At 37.6% G+C, this 25,682-nt stretch overlaps 1 protein-coding gene across 1 annotated transcript in view; it reads left to right on the top strand.

Annotated features, from left to right (window-relative positions):
* CSMD1 (CUB and Sushi multiple domains 1) overlaps positions 1-25,682 on the top strand; it is a 1,681,733-nt gene that overhangs the window by 1,099,500 nt on the left and 556,551 nt on the right. The window contains exon 12 of the mRNA XM_088021297.1: positions 16,653-16,777. Within this exon, the coding sequence (XP_087877423.1) occupies positions 16,653-16,777 (125 nt within the window). The remainder of the gene's footprint in view (positions 1-16,652; positions 16,778-25,682) is intronic.

Genomic DNA, 25,682 nt, shown 5'->3' with positions numbered 1-25,682 from the left:
GTTAGATCTTCTTGTTGGATAGACCCTTTAAGTAGGATATAGTGTCCTTCTTCATCTCTTATTACCGTCTTTGTTTTAAAAACTAATTTTTCTGATATAAGGATTGCCACCTCAACTTTCTTTTGATGTCCATTAGCATGGTAAATGGTTTTCCACCCCCTCATTTTCAATCTGGTGGTGTCTGTGGGTCTAAAATGAATCTCTTTCAGACAGCATATCGATGGGTCTTGTTTTTTCATCCAATCTGATAGCGTGTGTCTTTTGATTGGAGCATTGAGCCCATTTACATTCAGGGTAATTATTGAAAGGTATGAATTTAGTGCCACTGTATTGCCTGTAAGGTGACAGTTACTGCATATTGTCTGTGTTCCTTTCTGATCTATGCTGCTTTTAGGCTCTGTCTTTGCTTAGAGGACCCCTTTCAATATTTCTTGGAGGGCTGGTTTCGTGTTTGCAAATTCCTTTAGTTTTTGTTTGTCCTGGAAGATTTTATCTCTCCTCTATTTTCAATGACAGCCTAGCTGGATATAGTATTCTTGGCTGCATATTTTTCTCGTTTAGTGCTCTGAAGATCTCATGCCAGTCCTTTCTGGCCTGCAAGGTCTCTGTGGATAGGTCTGTTGCCAATCTAATATTTCTACCATTTTAGGTTACATATCTCTTCTCCCAAGCTGCTTTCAGGATTTTCTCTTTGTCTCTGAGTCTCGTAAGTTTTACTATTAGATGTCGGGGTGTTGACCTATTTTTATTGATTTTGAGAGGGGTTCTCTGTGCCTCCTGGATTTTGATCCTGTTTCCTTCCTCACATTAGGGAAGTTCTCTGCTATTATTTGCTCCAATATACCTTCTGCCCCTCTCTCTCTTTCTTCTTCTTCTGGGATCCCAATTATTCTAATCATGTTTTGTCTTATCATATCACTTATGTCTCTAATTCTGCCCTTGTGATCCTGTAGTTGTTTCTCTCTCTTTTTCTCAACCTCTTTATTTTCCATCATTTCATCTTCTATATCGCTGATTCTCTCTTCTGCCTCATTTATCCTAGCAGTTAGTGCCCCCATTTTTTATTGCACCTCATTAATAGCCTTTTTGATTTCGACTTGGTTGGATTTTAGTTATTTTATTTTCCAGAACGGGGTTATCTAATAACTTCCATGCTTTTTTCAAGCCCAGCTAGTATCTTCAAAATCATGATTCTGAACTCTAGGTCCAACAACGTACTAATGTCCATATTGAGTAGGTCCCTGGCTGACAGTACTACCTCTTGTTCTTTTTGCTGAGGTGATTTTTTTCGTCTTGCCATTTTGTCCAGAGGAGAATAGATGAATGGGAGAACAAAATGCTAACAGGTTAACAACGTCCCCAGCAAATATACTCTATACAACTCAGAAAAGACCTGAAACGAGGGGAAAAGAAAGGGAAAGAAAGAAAAAGAAAGAGAAAAAAAAACAAAAAACAAAAAGATAAAAACAAAAACAGAACAATACAAGAAAAACAGAATATGATCAAATATGATCAGGCTAGTGCATAGATCAGTGCCACACACTAGATTTTGGGTGTATTTTGGTCTGTTAGAAAAAAGTGCCACCTAAAATTTTAAAGGAAAAAAGACTTATATATACAAAATAAGGGTTGATACAATGAAGGGATGGAAGATCACTGTAAAGATGAATATTATAAAAGATTTTATAAAAGGAATTGATAAAAGGTTGTTTGGAAAAAGAAAGAAGATTTAAAAAAAAAGAAAAAAAAAGGGAGAGAATGTGATCAGGCAGGAGACTAGAACAAAGCCATACACTAGTGATTTAGGGTATATTTTGATCTGTTAGAAGAAACTGTATCTCAAAATTTTCAGAGAACAACTTATATATATATATGCTAAAAATAAGGGTAACTACTATGAAGGGATAAAATATGACTCTAAAAATGAAAAATAAAAAATGTTTTTTTAAAAAAAGGGATTGATAAGATGTTGGTTGATAAAGGGAAAAAGGAAAATTAAAAAAATAGTTAAAAAATTAACTTTGAAAAACCAATGAATCATGGTAAAAAAATGCCATGAATTCTATGTGCAGTATTCCCCTAGCGCTGGAGTTCTCCGTTCTCCTTGATGGGTAAACTTGGTCTTGGCTTGCTGGCTGTTCGTGCTGATCTTCTGGGGGAGGGGCCTGTTTCTGTGGTTCCCAAATGTCTTTGCCGGAGGCAGAATTGCCCCACCCTTGTCGGTCCGGCCTAAGTAAGCTGATTGGGTTTGCTCTCAGGAGTTTTGTTCCCTGCAAGCTCTCGGTACAGCTTTGGAGGACCAGGGTGAAAATGGTGGCCTCCCAATCTCCACCCGGAGGAGCTGAGAACTCGGGGCCCCGCTCCTCAGTGCGCCCCCAGAGAAAAGCAGTCACTCCCGTCTCCCTGTTCTCCGGCCGCACTCCGTGCTCACCCGGCCTGTGACCGAGCGTTTGTATCTCTGGCACCCGACCCCGTGTGGTGTCTCCAAACCCAGCAGATCCCTGCAGTGTGCTCCCGCGTCGCTCCTCTCCGGGGAGGAAGGGGAGTCTCCCCGGATCTGCTGCTTGTTGGGTCCCTGCTGGAGGAGCAGTGGCCTGACTGGGCCGCGGATCACAGTTTATGGCAACCCCGAGCTGAGAGCCCGCGCCTTGGCTCCGTCTCTGCAGCCGGCTTCCCCAGGCCAATACCTGGGAGCTCTGCTGCACTCAGGCACCCCTGGTTTTTCTGTGACCCCGAGGGTCCTGAGACCACACTGTCCCGCAAGGGTTCCACCCCCCGCTTAGCCACTGGAGCAATGTCCCTCAGCAGAGCCAACTTCTAAAAGTTCGGATTTTGTGCTCCATGGCTCTATCACTTGCCAGAAGCGGCTGATGGACACCTCCTCCCCCGTCTATCCTCCCAAATATCGCCTTGGATTCACTTCTCCGCACGTCCTACCTTCCAGAAAGTGGTCGCTTTTCTGTTCAGAGAGTTGTTGCTACTTTCTTCTTAGGTGTTCATAATGGTTTGATCCCTATTCAGCTGAATTCCTGAGACCAGATGAAATCCAGGTCTCCTACTCCTCTGTCATCTTGCCCCGCCCCCTAAGACTCCTTTTCTAACGTGTGTGTTTGAGGCTTTACATTTCACTCTAAGGGTGGATTTCACTACAACCTATAATATGTTTTTCGTTTCATGCAATTCAAAATACTTCCTATTTTCCCTTGTGATTATTTCTGTGATCCATGGATTATATAATAGTGTTCTATTTAGTTTCCAAATATCTAGGGATTTTCCCAGGAACTTTGTGGTCAAAGAACATACTTTGTATGACTTGAATCCTTTTCAACTGACCAATAATTGTTTTCTGCCCTATAATATGCTCTATTTTTTCAAGCATTTTATGTAAACTGGAAAGAATGTATATTCTGTCATAGTAGGGTGAAATGTTCTATAAATATCAATTAGATCAAGTAGGACAGTGTTGTTCAAGTCTTTAGTATCCTTACTGATTTTCCGACCATTTGTTCTGTTATTGAGAGAGGTATATTGAAATCCTTTACTACAATTGTGGATTTGTCTATTTCTTATTATAGTTTTATTAGTTTTTGCTTCATGTAATTTGAAGCTCTGTTTAGTTACAGACATGTTTAAAGTTTCTGTCTTTTTAATTAATTTATACTTTTGATGTTATGAAGTGTCTCTCTTTATTTTGGTAATATTTTTTCCTCTGAAATCAACTTTGTCTTTTTTTATCATAGTCACTCCAACTTTTGATTTTTGTTAGTATGTTAACACTGTGTATGGATTCATACATCTGTTGCTGCATTCAGTCTATTACACTATGTTGATTTGGTTAAAATATTTTTAAAAAATCCTGCCCACATATGGTTGAAAAATAAATGAATTTTATTTTATTTTATTATTTAATTTATTTTATTTTATTTTATTTTCTCATAGTTTTTATTTAAGTTCCAGTTAGTTAACAAACAGTGTAATATTAGTTTCAGGTGTAAAATTTAATGATTCATCACTTACATACAATATCCAGTGCTCATCACAACAAGTGCATTCCTTAATGCCCATCACCTATTTAACCCTTCCCCCCATGCACCTCCCCTCCAGGAACCATCGGTTTGTTCTCTACAGGGAAGATTCTGTTTCTTGTATGTGCCACCATGAGTTTGACAGCTTTACAATGCTTAAATATTTTTCCAATAAGTCATGGAGATATAAAATATGTGATACTATAAGAAATTGACAAATGATATTTTCTTAAATATTGGCTGCAATTTGGAATATGAAATCATAACAATAAATATTTTATACTTTTTTACCTTAAAAGTCATTGATCTAGCTGCCATCTTGAAATGTTTTATACATGCATGATTTTGGACCATCAGACCTTTGTCATTTGACAAATAATGATTCATTGAGTTTTGAGTGCTTCCAAATGTTGATACACTTCACTACAGAATATCAAAAACATGGCATATGTTAATATCTCTATAGATATTTTTGGAAAAATACTTAAGCATTTGGAAGGTGTCAAACTCATGGTGACACATAGAAATTTTCAAAATTTCTAATTTTTATTAAACAACTTGAATTTTATTATTGGCTACAATTTTTGTCAGTTATTTTTCTTGAATAAAAGTCTCATTCAAAAAAAAAGGTCTCATTCATTCATTTTTTAAAGAGCATGTCTGACAACTCAAATATTAGCAATAATAGCTTATCAGTTATTTTTTCAAATAAGAAGGTGTTCCGTGAAAGTAAAGCAGTTAATTCAGCTCACAATCCAAACGATTTCAATGCACTTTTTACGTTGAGATCGTGTCAGACTTCAATATGCACCACAGATGCATTATTTATTCAATGATCAAGATTTATTAAAATTAAAAATTTTTCCTGCTTCCTCAAGGACTTTCTTAAGTGATGCTGGCCTTTCTTCTTCTTCCTCCTCCCCCTTCTCTTCCTCCTCCTCCTCCTTCTCCTTCTTCCTCCTCTTCTTCTTCTTCTTCTTCCTTCTTTTTCTTCCTCATGCTAGTGCATGGTGCTATTGCTTCTTTTTAGGTTAAATCACTGTCAGCTTTGCTCACCATTGCCTTTTCACCACCAGTGGAAATAGCAACACTTGGAAAAAAGCATACATCTCTTAGTATCATTAGAAAAACAGTCTAATGTAAAAATATCATACCCTCTAAAGGAGTCTCACTGCCCACTCCAGGGATCTGTAGGCCACACCTTGAAATGAGGTGCATTAGATATGGAAGTTGACTGTATGCAGCATAAAAATAAACATTGAAGGCATGAGAAAAAAGGATATATGAACAAAGAAACATGCTATTTAGATATTTTCTATGTTTCTACTAAATTAAAACCCAGTGTCATCCCTACTAGTAGTTTGGTACTATGTAGTGATCCTGGGCATCCGATGTATAAAATCTTTATTTATTTATTGAATGCCTCCATCCAGGTTAGAGTAAATCCATGTGTGTTCATATGCAAACTGGAAGATCACAACCATGTAAAAATGCCTTATGACCACTAAGTCGAATGATGTGTCATGGGCCCAGCATATAATAAGCTGACTATAAATGCTGGTGTTTTAAAAAAAGGGAGGATATTCTTCATTGTTTAAAGTCTTTTTGAGATTGTTTTTAATGAAAGGCAATTCAGTTCTTTCTAAATTCATGTAATCAAAACTAATGACTAACATATAATCCAAACTAATGACCAACATTGTCAAGAAGAGTGGATAGAATTCATTTGTAGTTAGCACTGTAATTATATGTAATTTGGGGCTGTTTCTGTTTAAAAAATGTTCACTTTATTAGGTTGGTAAAATATTCCTCATCTGATTTTATTTATATATTATTGTTGTTTCTATGGAAATCTTTTTTTTTCCATAGGCAATCTAAATATTAATTCCAGTATTATCTATAAAGAATTCTAAATAAATGAAGCCTAAAACTTGAAGTTTCCTTATTTGAATTCAAATCATTTTGGGGACAATTTTCTGACATTTTATTCACCACTGACCACTCTCAAAAAGACAAAGTATATTCATTAGAACTAAATACTTATGAATAGACTGATGGAAAAATTCAGACACCAATATGTGAGGGATGGAGCTGGAGTAGGGATGGAGAATTTTGGATGGAAACTGACTTCTATTATCTATCTATTTCATATGCTAGTAGGATAGGTACTCTAGGTACAGACGGATATAATTATCCTAACTTCTGTGAATATAGCTATTGAAATTCGGAATGTTAACATGTCAAGATACTATATCTAGTCATGGTTACGGATGGGACTTGAAACCAGTTCCTATTGACTCCAAAGACCCTGTTGACTGCAAAGGTTTTTTTAATAAGGACAATTACAATAACTAAATATTTTCACACCTGTCATGCAGGACCACTGGATAGGGTGTACAGTTTGTGGACACCACCAGTTAGCCCTGTGAGGAGTCAAGATGTGTTTCAAACCTAACCTTGAGCTCAGTGTTCCAACCCATGTGCCTTAGCATGGGGTTCCCTACACTCAGCAGAAGGGTTATTTTTTCTAATTGACAACTAAGAGTGAATGTTCCATTGTAATTTTGCACAGAGGATCTCTGTAGACTAGCAGCACCTGTGAAACACAGTGCTGGGTGTATTAGATTCTTTATATATATTCTATAAATATTATACATTATACAAAAATATTATATAGACACATAGTTATAGGTTCTATGTATGTTGTATAAACATTGTATACGATATATTTATATAAATATTATATTTTGTATTGTTGCTACATGTTATAGGTTCTTTATGTATATTATTTCTAATCTTAAGATCTATTCTTTATAAAATTATTTATCACATTAATAGATGCTGAAATTGAATTTAGGGACCCCCCCCGGTTTCTGAAAAATATGGGCTTCCATTCTCTTCCATCGCCCTCCTTCCTTTGCTTCCATATGTGCATCTCTCACTACCCTTCATGGCAGAACCCCAATTAACAACAATCCTAAACTTATACAAGCTGTATTACATATTCTAAAACTCCCTCCTCTTTAGAAAGGCCACTGCTACCTCAAGGTTCTGTGTTTCTGTTTTTAATTCTTAGTCATATTCTTAATCAAGTATCATTTTCCCTCCTGCCACACCTCACCATCCATAAAAATTGTTCTCAGGTGACAGATATCCCACAAGTAGAGTAGGGCAAGTAATATAGAAAGAGGAGCCTGAAGAAGCAAAATTGGAGAATGCCGACACATGCTCTATGGTTCTCCCTAGGATTTGTTTTTTGTAGGAAAGAATATTTTCTAATTGTCTCTGCCTTTCCCCGTCCACACAGTCGCCTTCCATTTGTAGGACAAGGAGCCTTTACTCCCACCTTCCTTCATCCCATTATTTCGGCCTCTTCAGCACGATTTTTTACCTCACATATTTATGTTTCTCTCACATTAGATGTATGTTTCTACCATGTTGAATTATGAGGTCCTGAAGGAAAGAGGACCACAGAATTTATTGATTTAATTTCTTATTACTGTGCCCAACATATGGTAGACAGGTTTTTATGTTAGATTGGATTAAACTGAAATTAATAAGACTGTCACTAGGGCATGCAATCATAGCCCAATTAGCACCCAGCTAAACCCATTAAATTAACTGTCATTGGTCAGAGAGATTATAAAATTTTCTTAAAACATGACCTATGCACAAAAAGGGAATTTGAGTGTTGGGAGAGTGATACTTCTGACTTAAGAAACAAATATTTAATTTATATTATTGATTTTTTATAGATCACTATTCAAGTTAATACTATTTGTTCTTACATCATGGCCCTTTTTTCTCAAAGGAATCTCATATTTATACACTTTATGAAGTCAAGGGGTGTCAAGTGGAATTATGTGTCATCCAATGAAAGGAGAAACTGGGATATACATAAAATACTATTACATAATCGATGAGAAGCAGGAAAAAAATCCATAACCCAAGTCTCTTGGTAAACTCATTTCTACTAAATTTCACCTTCAGCCCTGTTTTCTTATAACACTTTGATAAATTTCTTTCTTTTCTTTTCTTTTTTTTTTTTCCTTTGGTATTTCTTACTACTGATAATTTTCTTTATAGTTTTAAAATGTTGGTGCAGCAAGCTTTAGTATTTTTCCACCATAAGTCAATTTCATTGATACCAGAGCCACCTGCCTTTTGTTACATGAAAATATAAACAATTACACTAACAGTATATAAACCAGCATAAAAAACATACAAACCATATAAAATTTGAAAAATATTGGAGGGACATCACTCGTTTCTATGCTGTTTACTGAATGTGGGCATCTCATTCTCTATAAGATTCTCTGTTACTAAGGGACTGCGGTCTATGAAAAATATTTGCCAATCATTACTCTTCTTTCAAAGAGCATTGGCTGTATTTTTAAAAACAACTTAAAGAAATATCACAACCAATATTTTCCTGTCCACACTATTTGAAACCATCATGTGCCTTTGAGAAAGACACCCTATGAATGTTTCAGGTCTCATTTTTCTGGTTAAAGCTGTCCCCAATAAAGAATCCACCAAGTAGAACTCATGGAACATTCTTCTCTCTCTTCCACATTCTTTCCAATATCTGTAATAGTTAAGTTATTTTTTCATCAAAATAATAATATCCATTTAAGTAGTTTTCTGGGACAATAGATCATGGTTATTTAAGCATACCTTAATTTGTTAGTTTCAAAATGCAAAAGATAGTTGATGACATTATTAGCCCACTTGGTCAACAGAAATGGCTTTTTAAATACTATGTGAATACTAGTGCTCTCTACAATGGCCTTTGTAATGCAGTTTATTTCTCTGTTTATTGGTTTTCTCATCTGTAAAAGAGTTGAAATAGAAGACTTGATTTCTAAACTCTGTTAGAGCTGCAAATCTCTGTATCTCTTAGTCATACTTTTACCTTCATCTCTTATAGAATACAATTCTACAGAACTTCTGTGATGCTACTTAGGGGTGCCAACAACCTCAAGGGCGAAGGAAGCATGTGAGATCATCATCACTGACACACAAAAGAGTTTCCAACTTTAAGAAGATTATAAATGCAGTGAACACTAAATAATTAACCAGTGCATTTATTTGGGGCCATTCTCCTGCTCCCCAATGTTTCCAATTCACTTAAAAAGTCCTCAGCATCTCTCATCACTTGCTTCCTTGCACAATGCACCTCCACCAAAAAAATACATCCATGGAAAGAATGGATGGAGAGTTAGTGTTCATTGATCACTTCTAGATGGAGATCTGACAGCAGCCGTGCTCTTAACTGTCCCCAAAGATTCTAATTTAATTGATCAGGAATATGGCCTGAGCATTAGAAAAATTTTAAATTTTTAATTGTGGTAAAATGTATTTAGCATAAAATTCACCATCTTAACCATTTTTAAGCATATAGTTCAGGGTTATTAAGCACATTCACACTGTTGTGCAACCATCCCCGCCATCTGTCTCCAGAACTATTTCATCTTCCAAAACAAAACAGTAACTTCTCATCCCCCACTGTGTATGTCTCCTAGAAACCACATTATGTGCTTATGAATTGGATCACTCTAGATACCTCAATATTTGGAGTTTTTAAGTGCCCATTTAAATGGGCAAACAAGGTCGACAACCATTGGACTGCCTGGTGTATGTCATCCATAAAAAATTATTAGAGACAGGTGGGCATAACCACTCAGAAGGGCTTGCACTTGAAAACAAGTGTTTGAGATCATAAAGTATTGTGTGAAAAAGTGTGTGTAAATCTCATTATTAGAAGACTCTTCCAGTAGCTTGTCTTCAATGGCATCTATATGTCTGCAAAATCATGAAGAAAAAAGGGTTGCCAACTTGATCCACCCCCCCCACTAAAATATTGCCCAGTCATGGCCCCCACCAAATAACGTTCTAGGAAAAAATAGTAAAGAAGTAAGGCCTGTGAGATCTTCCATGAACGAGCAGGGGTTTCAGGGATAACAGGATGGAGTAGTATTGGAAACCAGAAAACAATGGCAAACATGAGTCTAGAGGTAAATATACAGGCACTACTGAGCTTTTTGGAACTTCTGGGTATTATCAAGCTTGTTATCCCAAGATCACGAGGGGAGGGTTAATGAAAAATGTCTGCTCCTGACTGGAGAGGACCTCCTGCCTCAGCACTGGCAAGCAGACACAAAGGCAATAGGAGAAGAGCCTGTGGGAAAGTTCTGTCATTGAGGGACCAGCTTCTCCTGCAGCATCCAGGTCCCCTTCCCACCTGTTCCTTCCCAAAATGCATCCTTTGTCATAGTGTGGATCTGGCTTCTGCTCCTGTAGGTACAGGTGGGTGGGTCGTGAAGAGGAGGATTTAATGTTTCTACGTTGTTGGGCAAATGACAGATTCCCATGAACTTAAAACATACTTGGAAGATTTAAATTGCCTCATGGGAAAACTCTCACGTTGTTCTAAATGGTGTGCCTCTGAAGGCTAGTCACTGTTTGAAGATCACTGGCCAGTTGAAGCCCCTGTCATGGCATTATTGTTCCTCATCCCCTCGAAGTATATTCCCATCGTCATTAGGGTTGTTGCACAACTGTTAACATACAGCCTCTAAAAATGATATGAAATATTAGTTTCTGTTCTTTCCTTAGGCTAGAGAGATCCATCTACTCTGTAATGCATTTTTAGTGGTCCTAAATTGCCTCAAGGTTTGAGGAGATGAGTCTAAAAACTGTCTCTATAAAAAAAAAATGACCCAGAAATGATACAGTATGTGTGAAAATCAAAAGGGTAATAAAAGACATTCCAAAACTCACAGCAGCTGTGCATTTATCTCTCTGATGATGACATTGTCTGTGTCACTGTGCAGACCGTGCACTTTGATGGTATCTTAGGTACAAGTACCTGGGTTAGCACAGATTGTCCTTGCAGGCTTTCAGTCTCCTGTATGAGGACCACAACTTTCAGTTAATGGAGAGCATCCAGTTAAGTATCAAAGGTCCTTTCCAAGGGGAGGAAGGACTCACTTATTAGATAGAGAATCAGTGGGCTCATCTAAAACAACTTATTTTGAGATAGAGGCAAATGATCCCAAAGATGCACCTACAAAATGGATGCAGAGGTGGATTTCTTCCTGAGGCTGTTGCGTTTTTGCTCCTATAGGCTTCAGATGCATTGGCTCAATGGACATTTACAGATGATCTGAATCACATCTTTGTCTCTTGGTCATTCCACAGTTATTTGTTTCAGGGATAGTATAAGCTCAATGCTAAGGTCTGGGAGAGATTTCAAAATGAACAAAACACAAGGCATTCCCTCAGTGGTGACTTTTGCTCTTGATACCTGCCTTTTCTGGGTGGCCTATTTGTCCAGCCTCACATCTTCTAGACTTGTGTGCTTCAGGTTAATATTTCTCAAATGAAACATAGAAGAGAGCATTAAAAGAATGAAGTTCCTTATCAAAGAGAAAGTAGAAGGGGTGAAGGACAGGACACCAAAGTTGTGTGTCTCTGGGGGAGAAACTCTGGGCCGGGAGGGAGTGAGACTCCTTGAGTGGCTTTCAGAATAGTGTTGGAAAATACGATTGTGGACAAACCTGGCTGTCTTCAATTCCTGGAACAAACCATCAATTCTGAAACCAGCAGGGCTTTCTATGAAGTGTGGGTAGGGGAGTTCAATTTAGAACACCTACCCTCATTGTGGAAAAAACAGCAAAATAGCAAATAAATTCTGTGTATCTTCTTTTCTAGCAGTAAACTTTTCTTACCTTTTCACTAAAGGCAAAATGTGTTGTTTTCCCGTAGCAGCGCAGATTTAGATAACTCATTGTGCATTAATTGATGAAGTATCTCTTACCCCTAGTAGCTCATCAATACATCCTTATAACTTGCACAGTGCCCAGTGCATTAAAGGCTGACCATAGCAATTGTTAAGCTGATATCGGTAGAGCAGAATAAAGGGCAATACAAGAGGGTGGAGAGCAGATACATTTCTTTGCTAGAATTATTTCTCAGTCCTATTTTAATGACAGATTATCATACATGGCCTCGGGAAAGTGGCTTCTCTTTATTCCTTCATTCAACACATATTTATTGAGGGTCTATGATGTGCCAGGCAGTTTTTAAGGCATTGGGGATATTTATGAATAGGGTTAGAACTTGAGTCTAAATATTCTAAAGATGTTGAAGGACATTAGAAGTGCTCCTGACAATTTTCCTCTCATTTCTTTCCTTGGATCAAATATCATTTTTCCCCTTTTTCTGAAGTTAGGAAATACCTTCAAATCATTTTAATATAGTTTTCAGGAAAATTTTTTGCACCTTCCTCCAGAAACCACTGGAAGAATTAATTTTATTTATGAGAGGTAAATAATTTTTTAAAGATTAAAAAAAACAGTAAGGAGGAAGAGGCAGAGAGCAAAATGAAAGGCGAGATGGGGAGAAGCAGGAGAGAGACCTGCATATGATAAGGATATTGTATTATTTGCAAAGTTAACTAAAGTGTATATAGGAGGTTGAATTAGAGGTTCATGAATTCAGATGTACAAGATGTAATTTTATTTATACTGTCATTTTTTTAACAAATCCCCGTTTTGTCTGAGTCAGAAAATTTTATGTATTCATCCTTGAAGTTATGAAAATCAATGATTTGTCAATTCATTAGGTTTAAAGTCAGTTACCTCTTTCTCTCTGTCTTTACGATGTTAAATGCCAGGGCTTAAGAAAAGGCCATCCCAGCAAAGGTGGGGAGAAGACACGACGTGTCCACCTCATTGTGTGCCCCATGGATTGCCACCATGGTCTCCCTCAAGGCTCTGGCAGGACGCACACCCTCCTCCTGGCTGGGGAATGACTTCCAGAACTATGGCCTCTGAAACCAGCACGCAAGGGCTGTGAGACTTTGGGGGTGCACTGCTCTATCATTCCAGGGGCCCTATCTTCTCATCGCCATTAAGCGATTCATCTTGCCATACTTTCCTCTGGAGAGGCTACACCATAAGACACAGAGAATTTGTTGTGAGGTCACAGATGGAAAATGGGAACAAGTCCAGCATTGCCCTGGGATCCCCACAGGCAACACTGGAAGATCCTGTCTTATTCCACCTCATTCCAACCTGCTTCTTGGTCCAAGGCCTGATAGGAAAACAGGGCCCCACATTTCCACAGCCATGACACAGCCCCCTCTCACGTCTCTGCTAGCGCTCCCTATCCTTCATCGCTTCAGCTTGGAGTTCTGCTTTAAACAAAGAGGCAGATTCTTTATGTATCTATCTATCTATCTATGTATCTATCTATCTATCATCATCAATCTCCACCTATTGATCTGTCTATTGATTTAGAGAACTCTAAATGGAGGAAGTGGTTACTTCAGTAGGTTCAATAGAAGTCAACCACTATGGGTTGAGGAAAGATGTGGGATCTCTCTATCTAGATGGTTTATATCTCTTGTAATTCATGGACAGTTAGAAATCACATATCTTATTTTGGATTCTGCTTTAAACTTTAAGTCAATTCAGTTGCTGTTTTTCAGTTTTTTTATCCTCAGAAATAATTATGAAACGATATTAAATAAAGGCACAGCCATTATTTACGAAAAGCGAATTTAGAAATAGTTTCTGTTAAAACTGAGCCATATTTAGAAATAGTTCATTCACCTCAAAAGACTGTTCAAATCATGGTCGGTAAAATCAAGTAGATGGTGACAAATGGAATGTCTTTGGAATTCAGAAACTTGAGTGATGAGCTTTTCAGAAGAGCTAAGCATTAAAGAACTGACACATTTATTTTCCCTGTTCTATTTAAAACACAAAATATGCTACTTTAACTGTATAACTTAAATTTTGCCACTTAGGTATTTATTATCTATGTATAATATATCTTGATCTTACACAACTTCAGTTCCCTGTTATTTCTTACACTTTCCAACTACTAGCAATTGTCAAAGTTGTTCAACATAATTAATCTAAGGTGTTCTAAATTTACCTGTCAATGGGGAGGTATTAACTTTTTTTTTCTGGAATTTTCTTCTAAGAGTTCTTTCCAGAAAATCAACTTGGATTAGGTTGGGACCTTAAATTTTAACTTTTTATTAACATTTGCATCTTTGATACCTAGAGTGAAGTAGCATATAGTAGATGTTCAATAGAAATGTATTAAAAGAATGACAAAATATGTGAAAACAGATTTTGGTAAATAGAAGGAAGTAAAGATAGGGCTGAAAACAGAGAAATAATAGTTGCTTTCAGAGCAAAATTTTTGGATATATTTCATTTATTCAGTGTGGCTCCAGAGGTTTAAACAAAAGCCAATGAGCAGAAATTATAGACAGATGTGTCTAACATGTATGGCTTTTCTAAATAACTGGTAGGACTGACAATAAAAATGAGAATTAGGTCTAGAATTTGGTTTTTACACTTTTCACTTTCAAAGGTAAGACATGTTATGTACCTACAATACAGTGTTTCTCAAAATTTGTTCCATAGAGTTCTAGTTGCCCTGGATTGTTGGTGAAAAGGGGCTTCCTGGATATATAAGCTTGGAAATTTTTATATACTTTATATTCTCTTAGGTAAGCAAAATGCATCTTTGCATATTTAATTTCAGTACACTGAGAAGACCCTTTAGAAAAGAAAGATGCTAACTTTTGTTGAATCCAGAATTTTTCATGTTGGTCTGACCCTGATGTGATGATTTTTGCAGACATCTATGACCATCCACAGAGTGTTATTTAGAAGTGTGGGAAATTCTGAGATAATATCACTTGAGTAATACTCACTCTGAGATCATAGATGAGATGATTTCGATAAGCAGGAAGGGAATGCATTAGTTTATTTTCCCTCACTCTTGCATCTGTTATTAACTGTATCCATGCACATGGGCCACTGTGCATCTTTTCCCACAAAGACTCCCTTGCATTCCCATTTTTGTTAACATCAACTTGAGGGTCTCTCAAATATGATCTCACTGATATGTGGAATTTGAGAAACAAGGCAGAGGATCATAGGGGAAGGGAGGAAAAAATGAAACAAGATGAAACCAGAGAGGGAGACAAACCATACGAGACTCTTAATCTCAGGAAACAAACTGAGGGTTGCTGGAGTGATGGGGGGGTGGGAGGGATGGGGTGGCTGGGTGATAGACAATGGGGAGGGTATGTGCTATGGTGAGTGCTATGAATTGTGCAAGACTGTTGAATCACAGACCTGTACCTCTGAAACAAATAATACATTATATGTTAAAAAGAAAGAAAGAAAATATGTAGAATTTCCTCTTGAAGTAATAGGCTTGTCCCATACCAAAATACTACTACACTCAGCTCCATGCCAGACTAAGGTTTAGAGGAAGGAATAGCATGTATTCAGACCAGTGTGTGCCTGGCACATTTTGTTATGCACCTGTTGAATAGTTGTTCTACAACAAAATTTTGTTACTCTTAAAACCTTAGAGCTTCAGTTTTGCAGATGCAGCTCTGGAGCCAGAACAATGTGTCACCCAACTTTAGGCTGGATGGATTGCTTTTTTCTAAAACAAATAATTCTTTTCCTGTAAGGTGTATTTCTGAACTATCATACCCACCTTCTGAATATAATGTTTGTGGTAGTAACATAGATTTTTTTAGTGAGACATTTTCTCTGTCCTGCCCTTCTTTGGGAGAAATTTTATTAAATAAAATTTTATTTTATTTTATTTTATTTTATTTTATTTTATTTTATTTTATTTTATTTTATTTTATTTTATTTTATGTGATAAAACACTTCTCATGAGGTCTATCCTTTTAGCCAATTATAAGTCCACATTACTGTTGACTAGAGGCTCAGTGTTGTGTTTCTGATCTCTAGTGCTTATTCATCTTACTTAAATAAAACTTTATGACAGTTGATTAATAACACCCCATCTCCTCTCCCCCCAGGCCCCTAGGAACTACCCTCCAGCCCTTGATTTTGTGAGTTTGACTATTTTAGGCCCTTCATGTAAGTGGTACCCTGTAACACTTGTCTTCCTGTGTAAGGAGACATTTTCCTAACCTGGACTTTTCTCCTTTGTTTTAAAGTTTTATTTATTTATTTATTTATTTATTTATTATTTATTTATTTATTTATTGACAGACAGTGAGAGAGGGAACACAAGCAGGGGGAGTGGGAGAGGGAGAAGCAGGCTTCCTGTGGAGCAGGGACCCCGATGTGGGGCTCGATCCCAGGACCCTGGGATCATGACCTGAGCCGAAGGCAGACACTCAACCAACTGAGCCACCCAGACACCCCTAGACTTTTTCAATCCTTGTTTTTGTAGACGTTTATTCACAAGGAATGACTGCAACATTGTTTTGTTTTCAGGGTGTGCAACTGTTTTTCTACACATTTTCTTAAGTAAGCCACAGCATGAAGTTGGATCACCTTCGTTATTTTGTCTATTTTACAGATAAGAAATTAAGGTTCATACATTTATTTAGCTATGAAGTTGGCACAACAGAAATTGAACCCAGGCCTTGAGACTCTATCTTTTGCTAAATTATATGGTCATATCTAAGAATAATTCTCTAATGGGTTGCTTGAAGTGTGATATTCACTGGATGGCATAATATACTCACAGCACTATGCTAATTTTTTAAAAGAAGGTTTCCAAGAATAATTTCGGTTGTTTTGTTTTGTTTTAATTGCTTAGGGTTGGTGCAAATGTACAGTTCTCCTGTGAGGACAATTACGTGCTCCAGGGATCCAAGAGCATAACCTGTCAGAGAGTCACAGAGACACTGGCTGCGTGGAGTGACCATCGGCCCATTTGCCGCGGTAAGGTGCACGCCCTGGTGTTCTCACAGTCGTTCCGTCTTCCGTTACAGGTCGCATGTTCTGTGAATACTCGGTGAGACTGAACTGCAAAGCAGCATCATGTACTTTGTGTACAAACAAAGCAGAACAAAGCAGATGATGATGCATGTTTTCCTAGTGATGTGGGTAGAAAAGAAATATTTCTTTGAAATTGGTTAGCAAGCAAACATTTCCAAGAATATTAGTGGTTTTTAAACTCAGAAACTATGGAAGCAAATCTAATCATTCAAATTCATGCACACACACTTACTCAGTTCAACTTGGTGCTCATCTATATACACACACAGTTTGCACATTATGAAAATAGGTTATGTAACCAGATCCTTTGGCAAGTTTTATGCATGCCCCTGCAAATCCAAAAATGCTCACCTTTCAATGGCAGGTTAATTCTTGGGTTTTGATGACACCAGTGATAAAGGAAGTTTATTAGTACGATCCTGAGTTAATATTTCGCTAATAGATTGTCTTAAACTGATCTCTGACATAGCAGAACAAAAGAGTGCATCATCATCTTCTTCTTCAAAAATGTCAAAATATTGATTTGTAACTTCCAGGAAGTATATGAATAGTCCTACCAGAATTATACAAACCACAGTGAAAACAGCAGAAAACTGTTTTGGCTGTTTTAATATGGAAAATTAATAAAAATCCAAAGAAAAACGAGGGTTTGATTTTGGTTATAGTTTTTGCATTTTGGCCATAAAATAATTTATGCAAACTAATACTTTTATTTATTTATTTATTTTCATTTTTTTATTTTTAAAGATTTTATTTATTTAACACAGAGAGACACAGCGAGAGAGGGAACACAAGCAGGGGGAGTGGGAGAGGGAGACGCAGGCCTCCCGCCGAGCCAGGAGCCCGATGCGGGGCTCGATTCCAGGTCCCTGGTGTCATGATCTGAGCCAAAGGCAGAAGCTTAATGACTGAGCCACCCAAACTGGTACTTTTAAAGGAAGGGGAAAAAAAGCACAAAGTCGACCATGGAGTAAAAATGGAAGTTTTATATATAACAATATTTTATGTCTCCTTATAGCCTTTTTTATGGTGAAAAGATTCATATTTTATAAATTTTAAACAATGTCAGATACATCCTATGAAATCAAGTAGTTACCAAATACATTGCTAACTTTATCTAAGGAAGACTTCTTGCAGGATTTGCTATATTGTTCCCCTTACCTATAACTACTTGAGGTTTTATAAACTGTGGGAAATGCACCATTGTGGCATCTTCATGCACCCTAGGACAGACTTCGTCTGTGTTCTGGCTGAAGGAGGCTCCTTCCTATGCTTCTTGGAGATGCACCAATCTCTGTCAAGGAAATATGAATGCTATGCCCTTCTGCTCTTTGTTACTAGACCACTTTGTCTAATACTAAAGTGAGCGTACCTGGCTTCCAAAGGAACTACAGAAAAAGTCATGTTCCTACCAAGTGATGGTAATGTGTAATGCTCCCAGAAATGAATGAGGACTAATTCACCGATATTATTTTCCCCCCAAGGGAAAATTTTTCCCCTAAGGGGGGGAAAATGCTTTTATTCTTTAATGTTTTCCTTGCTTTTCAATACCAGAAACATATGTCATTATTTTAAAAGCCCAAACTAGACAAAACTAGGAAATGTGCATCCATTTTAAACTGATATTTTAGAGTCACATAAATGAAATATATGTGTAGGATATTATTTGATTCTTATCTTATTTCTTAATCCATGTCTTTTTCTTTTTTTGCCCTGAATCTCATCTTAAACTCAAAACAATCTGTCGGGATCCTGGCCCCCACTTATAACCTGACTTGGTGTCAGACACCCAGGGGCTCTCACCTCCTAGCAGACAGGGCTCCCCACCCAGGCTGTAGGGGTGGGGAGATATCCTTCTTCAGCCTCCACCTCCAAACACGTCACTCAGATAATTGCACAGAGAGCCTTTTAGCTTCCAGTCCCCACAGATTCTCACATCCTACTGAATGATGTTTTAGAAGAGAAATGCTCTCCCGTGGCATCCTGGCTGTGTGGTTCTCTGGGCTTGTTTTCCATAAGAGACCGAGCACTCTCAGACACCCACCTTCCTCATACCCAGAAGCGAAGAGCATTCACCTCTACTGTCCCCTCTTTCCTCCTCCCAGCTGGTGACCCTGTGGTTTTCCTTAAACTAGATATACCTTCATTTTTATGGAGTAATCCTTTAGTTCATGCTCAATTTAGTAATTGTCCAATTACTTTTTAGCTTTCTGAAATGATGAGCTATAGTAGCTGGAAGTAAGTTTTAAGAAGACATTTCCATGAAGGATGTATATATCCAATATGTATACCTCAACCAGAAGAGATTGTGTCTAGGGAACAATAACCGTATTTTTTAAACTTTACATTTTAAGGAAATTATATTTTAGTATATTTGGAGTAGTAAAATATTAAACAATCAAAAAAAAATGAAGTAGAAAAGCCTGAAACCTTCTAAAGAGAATTTGAGATACACTATTTAGAATTAGGTGATAAAGACTAGGTGACAAAAATCCAAACCCTAGAAGAGTTTCCACCAAATGGAAATGGATTTCTCTCTCATAAAGAAGGTAGGAGTCAGGCAGTACAGGCAGGATGGCAGCTCTGTCTCAGGGATAAAAATTTCCTCAAGACTCACCCTGTCAGCCCTGTGGTCTGGCCCTCCCCCTCATGGTCCAAGGTGCTGTCCAAATCCCAGGTAATAGGATACAGAAAGGTTAGAGGAAGCAGGGAGAAGCCCAGCAGGAAACATCACATGCGTTTCTGCTTGGTACCACTGACCAAATTCCAGCCATGTATTCCTACCTGGTTGTGAGACTTTGAAATATAATTTGTAGTCTGGGCAATCAAATATACAACAAAAAATTATATTTCTGTGGAAGAAAGGGGAAATATACATTAAGGGAAATAGAAATCTCTGCCAAGGAGATACACTTCCATAAGAAGGAGAGGTAGAATGAATCACTGAATAGATATCACAACTGTTTTGTTTTTGTTTTTGTTTTATTGTTTTGTTGTTGTTGTTTATTGTTGTTTTTTCTTCCCTGTATCACCTGCAGCTTTCTATGAGTGAGAGGGTAGCCAGTGATCACTCAGGCGATCATTCAGCCTTCTCTCATGTCTGTTGGCATTTTTGTATCAGTGCTGAGTTTTAGCTGTAAGCAATGTGGATGAAAATGGCTGGAAGGGTGTGTATAGGAGTATCCCAGTTTCTGGACTAGAAAAGACTTATCTGTGAGCATCATGGTCAAGTAAGAAACCTGTGCATTCCCCTTCTCTACCCTGCACTCACCTCCTCTAACCATATGGTCCCCTAACAAGAGGACAGCTTTCTTGTTCAAAACCAGCAAGAACGTGCATCCCTCTAATCTGGAAAGCAGAGTCTTATACAACATCATGTAATCACCATGTAACATGACGTAATCAATTACTCATACAGCTGAATGACCCCATGTATTAGTACATCTGTGGGCTGATCCTATAGAGGATTATTTTGACGAACCTCTAGATTTGTGCTCTCCGCTAGAAATAAAATGCAAGCTATATATAATTAAAACTATGTAAAAAAGTCTAGTTGCCAGATTAAAAGCCAGTAAAAAAGCAAAAGTGAAACAGGTGAAATTAATTTTAATAACATTTCACACAATATCCCACAGATATTATCTTTTTAACATATAGTCAATATAAAGATTATAAGAAGATTTTTTTTACCTTCTTTCTTTTTTTTTCATGTTATGACTTGGAAATCCAGGTGTATTTTAAACTTAGAACACATCTCATCTCAGAGTAGCCATGTCTCATATGCTCAGTAGTCATACTGGCCAGTGCCCACTCTGGACATTAAAACTCTAGATACTTAGCTCAGCCTGTGGGAAAGCAGAAACAGCCTTGTAGATATGAAGAGAAGAAATGAGTTCAGTGAGTCATACCCTGTATCCCTGGGTGGCATCTCTCACTGGAGAATATACAAACTTTCATCCATTAAAATTTGTAAGTTTTTCAGGTTGGCAGTATTTAGGAACTCTGAGCCTGTCATCATTCCCTCCTTTAAATAGTGCCTCAGGACGCCTGGGTGGCTCAGACAGTTAAGGATCTGCCTTTGTCTCAGGTCATGATCCTGGAGTCCTGGGATCAAGCCCCACGTCGGGCTCCCTGCTCAGGGGGGAGTCTGCTTCTCCCTCTCCCTCTGCCCTTCCCATCTCTCTGAAATAAATAAATAAAATTTTAAAAAATGCCTCTACTTGGTTCTGATGATGGGCTCATCAATTACAGAAGAGCTGAAAACATTTTTAAATGGAAATTTAAAAAAAATTAAAGGGGAGATTTTATAACGATTTCTGTAAAAAGATAGGTTGTGATATCTAAAATGTAAGGGGAGATGGCTACCATGAAACTTAATGATTTTTCGAATAAAACCCAAAACAGACCGTAGGAATACTTACTTAGCTATCCATGGGTCTCAAACGCCAAGAGCAATTTTCTGAGTTCATTTTCCAGTCTGTGCTCTCACCATAATAAATACTCTGTAAGAAGAGAACATCATGGTTTGGGTTTTCTTGATTCATTCTGAGCCTTTAAAGGAGCCCTTATATTGACCATCTCAGCCAACATGTTCTAAATTCAGCCATCACTCAAATGCTGTAAAATGCCCCTGGTCTGAGCTTTGGACCCATTATGAGATTTCAGATAGGTGAGTTAAGGACTTGTTCTCAAGGTTCCCATCTTCATAAAGGTTCTCTAACTCTTAGGTAATTATTGTGCCTTCTAGAGAAGGAATATCTGAATGATGAAGCATTTGATAAATTGCAGTGAGTCAGAAGTGATCTTTCACATCTGGACACTGGTGTCATTAGCCGATGCTTACATTAGCTAATTAGCTTTGAGGATGCGGGGGGGCATTACTTTTTCCTCCAGCTATTGAATAGAGGAATGGTTGTCAAGGTTGGTAATTATACAAGAGATTTTGTTTGAAATTCTGCTTACTTCATTTAGAGATATGAAAACAACTATTAGGATTTTTCACAGGATAAAATGTTATGCGCTATGTAAAACTACATAAATATTTTTGGCAGTAGATTTTTAAAGCAAGCAAACACACAAAGGAAGGGGACATAGTTTTATTTTTTTAAGTAAAATGTTTCAGCTTGGCATTTCATTCCATCAATATTTACAGGGGCTTAGTAGAGAGAACTTCCTTTAATGCTCATGCACTCTGATCTGTGGAATTAATATTTTTAGTTGCTCACTGAGTTGGAAGAGCACTTAAGAAAAGTGAAGTATTATTTGCAGTTGTAAGGGCAGTTATGTGGAAGCCAATTAGAGCCACAGGGGGTCATAGAATAAAGCTGTTACCTTGGGACTCCAAGTTAGGCTAGCTAAGAATTACCTTCAACTTATTAAGTTGTCATTTACCAAGAACTTTTGTAGTTTGTTTCCTACCATATTCTCTGTCCATGCGGAAATGACCTTGTAAATATTAGTCAAAAGGCCACTTATACCTGAACAAGGACTCTTCATTCTGCCAGATTAAATTTTAAATCAATTTTAAGATGATATTTTGTATACTGATTATTTTGCCAGATAGCTGTGACCTCAGAGACTAAAAGAGACATACAGACTTTTAACTTTTATTGTAATTCCAGTGAATTTGGAAAATTTTCTCTTGTTGCTTCTAGACTCCCAAGGTTTTATACTTTTCAGTTGAAGGCCACTTGGGTGAAAAATATGTTTTTATCTTTTTTTTATTAGGTTATTGGAAATAATAAAGCTGTGTATTTTTATAATACTCTCAACTTCTGTTGACATAAAATGACTTGAACACTAACATTAATTTAGTGCCGATTATATTCCTAGAACATAATAGGGAAGTTTCTGCCTTAGCATCCTGTTGTGTTGTCCTTCTGCCTGGGACGCTTTCCTCAGGTGTCCATGTGGCTGTCCGTCTTGCACCTTTCTTCAAACGTCATCTCCCAAAATCCTTCCATGACCACCATCTTCCCGAGTAAGCCCTTTCCAGATACTCCCCCAACCCTTACTCAGACCCTTCTAGAAAGTTGCTATGCCCACATTAGATTAGACGGCGTGTGTTTATGCATTTAATTACCTGAGGAAGGCAAGGGTTTCGGTTTTGTTCTCTCTCTGCTATATTGCCCAAGCCTGATACCGTGCCCTCCTCACAATAAGCATGCCACGTGTGTTTCTGTAATACTCAGCCTGTGGTGCACCGGGCCACATGCTGAGTGACTTCCTTACCCTCCTTTCAATCCTCACAGCGATCACAGATGGAGTTACTTTTATTATACTCACTGAATAAACTGAGGGGCATAAAATGACATAAATTAAGATTAGCAGTCCAGTAACTGCATAAACCAGGCTTGGAACTCAGCTCTGATTAAGACAATCAACTCTTAACCTCTATGACATACGTTCTCTGCTTTGGTTGACAATCTGGAAACAAACATAAAAGCTGTGATTGAAAAAAAATGCTTTCTCCTAAAAACATACAAGAAACAGAGTATCAAATATATTATTAATGTGCTTGAAACATGCTTCAACTGAGTCCAGGTAACCTCTTAATTTAAATTTAGTCAATTAGAATATTCCTCTCCAATTAACTTGATTAATTAAATAGTTACTATAGAACAGTACAGATTCCTGGAACTGAATTTACATAAGTAGACAAATTATTACTTCATATTACATAAGATAAATCATGTGAAACAAATATGTTTTGTACTTAATAAATATTCATTGATTAAACAGATAAATGGCATATATTTGCATTCAAAATCAGTTTTTTTCTTCTCCCTGTCCACTTTCCCTCTTCATATATTTTCAACTATCATTTTGTGAATTCTCATTTAATTTTAAAAACATAAGACATATAAGTAAATTTTGAGTTTACCAATTTAGAATACTGCCACGTGAGTAATATTAGCTGTACATTAGGTCACGGTGAGTACCAAAGGCCATGTATTAAGCATTATTAAGCATTTAAGTGTGTATTACTTTATATTAGATGTTGTATTTCCAGGAAAATCTTAACAAGGGAGAGACTTTAGCATGAGTAGAAAGTGGTTAGTTATAATATGTAAAAATATATACATATACATTTCAACTATGGAAATATTTTTAAATCTTTCTATAAAACCTTGTTTGACATTACAGTATTATCATTGCTTAAGTATGTTGGCCAAGGAAATACTTTGTGGACTACCTGAATCCTTGCTTAGTACAGAAGCCCCTGTTGGCAAGGAAGTCCCCCCTCCTCCAAGAGCACTGTGCAATTGTTCTCCATCATCCGGACAGCTTTGCTAAGTTAACAGGTCTGTACTTGTCTGAAAAGCTACACGATCGACTCCCAGTGTGCGCTGAGGAGTCAGCCAAGAGTCCAGGAGTGGAAAGAGACAGGCCAGGGGACAAATCTTCAGGGTTCCAACCATCTGAACGAGATAATAGCATGGATTTATGAATGTCGGCAGCACTGGTCAAGTTCCTATTCAATTTTAGCAGAAAAACTGCTGGCAAAGCAACACAGATGCGGTTTGCAGATAAACGGATACCAACCATCCTCCTTTAGAAGGTTCCATGAGCCCTGCTGATCCCCTCAACTCCAGTTCTTCCTTCCTGCCCTGGAGGCTGGCCCATCCCTCATATTCCTACCGAACATGATCTAGGGGAGGGGTCGGGGTGTGGAAGCACACACACTGAACATCCCCTTGGCTCTGCAGCACATGAGGCTCAGCCACCGGACACATGCCAGTAGAGTTCTTAGTCCTGGTTCCTTTCTCGTCCCTCAGGCTGTTCTGTGTTCTTCTCTAGCTCTTCTTATTCTTCACAAAGATTAGGTTTTCACAAGACATATGATATACAGAGGATATGAAGGAAATTAGCCTTCTGATGCTTGAAGCTGACGAGGAGGAAGTTTGGGGTGTGACACAGCAAACGGTGTGGCTTACTTGGCCCTAACGTTCAGGGAACTGACCATTTCATATAACCTGCCACAGAACCACAGAATAGAAAGAGAACCCCAGGTGACGGACTGTCTGCAGGAGATTCAGAAGATAACGCCCAGTCTGCCTGGCAACCGCTGTGTACACCTGAATAATAATCCATAGAAATCATGATAATTCAAAATACATCATTATTATTCAATAAGGACTCTGCACATTGGACTTTGAGTGGTTGCCAGTGGAAAATCTGAGGATTATCTGTGATTAGTAGGAGGGCCTTGATACGGAAAGCAGCACCTAATGAATCAAACGTAACTGGTGTGATGACGGTAATATCATCATTTGGTGAAGAAGCAGATGATGAAGATGGGGAAGATTTCAAAGGGTAAAGTCTGTGATACTAGCTGAAGTTTTAACAGTTTCTTATAGCAGAGGATTAGAATTAAATAATTATAGGTAGATCGTATTATATAAACTCATTATACTATTGGGACTCCTGGGTGGCTCAGTCGGCTAAGCATCTGCCTTCAGCTCAGATCATGATCCCAGGGACCTCAGTGCAGAGCCTGCTTCTCCCTCTTCCCTCCCAACCCTGCTCATGCTCTCTCTCTCTCTGACAAAAGGAAAAAGAAATCTTTAAAAAATAAGTTTAAAAAATAAAAATAAAGCCATTATACTATTTAAAAACTACAAGTATTTATGGGGAAAACTATCAAATTCGAGGAATTGTTCTAATTACCAAAACAGAATATGCCCTGAATATTCCCACGTATTTTATTTTTGCTGATTATTTGGATGGCTTGATTTAAAAAGTATGGGTTAAAAAATAGTTAAAATTAATGGATTAGAAAAACGCATTGCAAAAATGGAGATATATTTTTTTAGACAAAAAAGAAAAAGAAAAATTATTTTATGAA

This window comes from Eumetopias jubatus, unplaced genomic scaffold, assembly GCF_037043125.1.
Source record: "Eumetopias jubatus isolate StellerSeaLion01/CBP00866 unplaced genomic scaffold, mEumJub1_p1.0 scaffold_2, whole genome shotgun sequence".
Classification (NCBI taxonomy): domain Eukaryota; kingdom Metazoa; phylum Chordata; class Mammalia; order Carnivora; family Otariidae; genus Eumetopias; species Eumetopias jubatus.
Note: the sequence above shows the minus strand (reverse complement) of the source record. Positions and strands in the feature narration are given on the sequence as shown.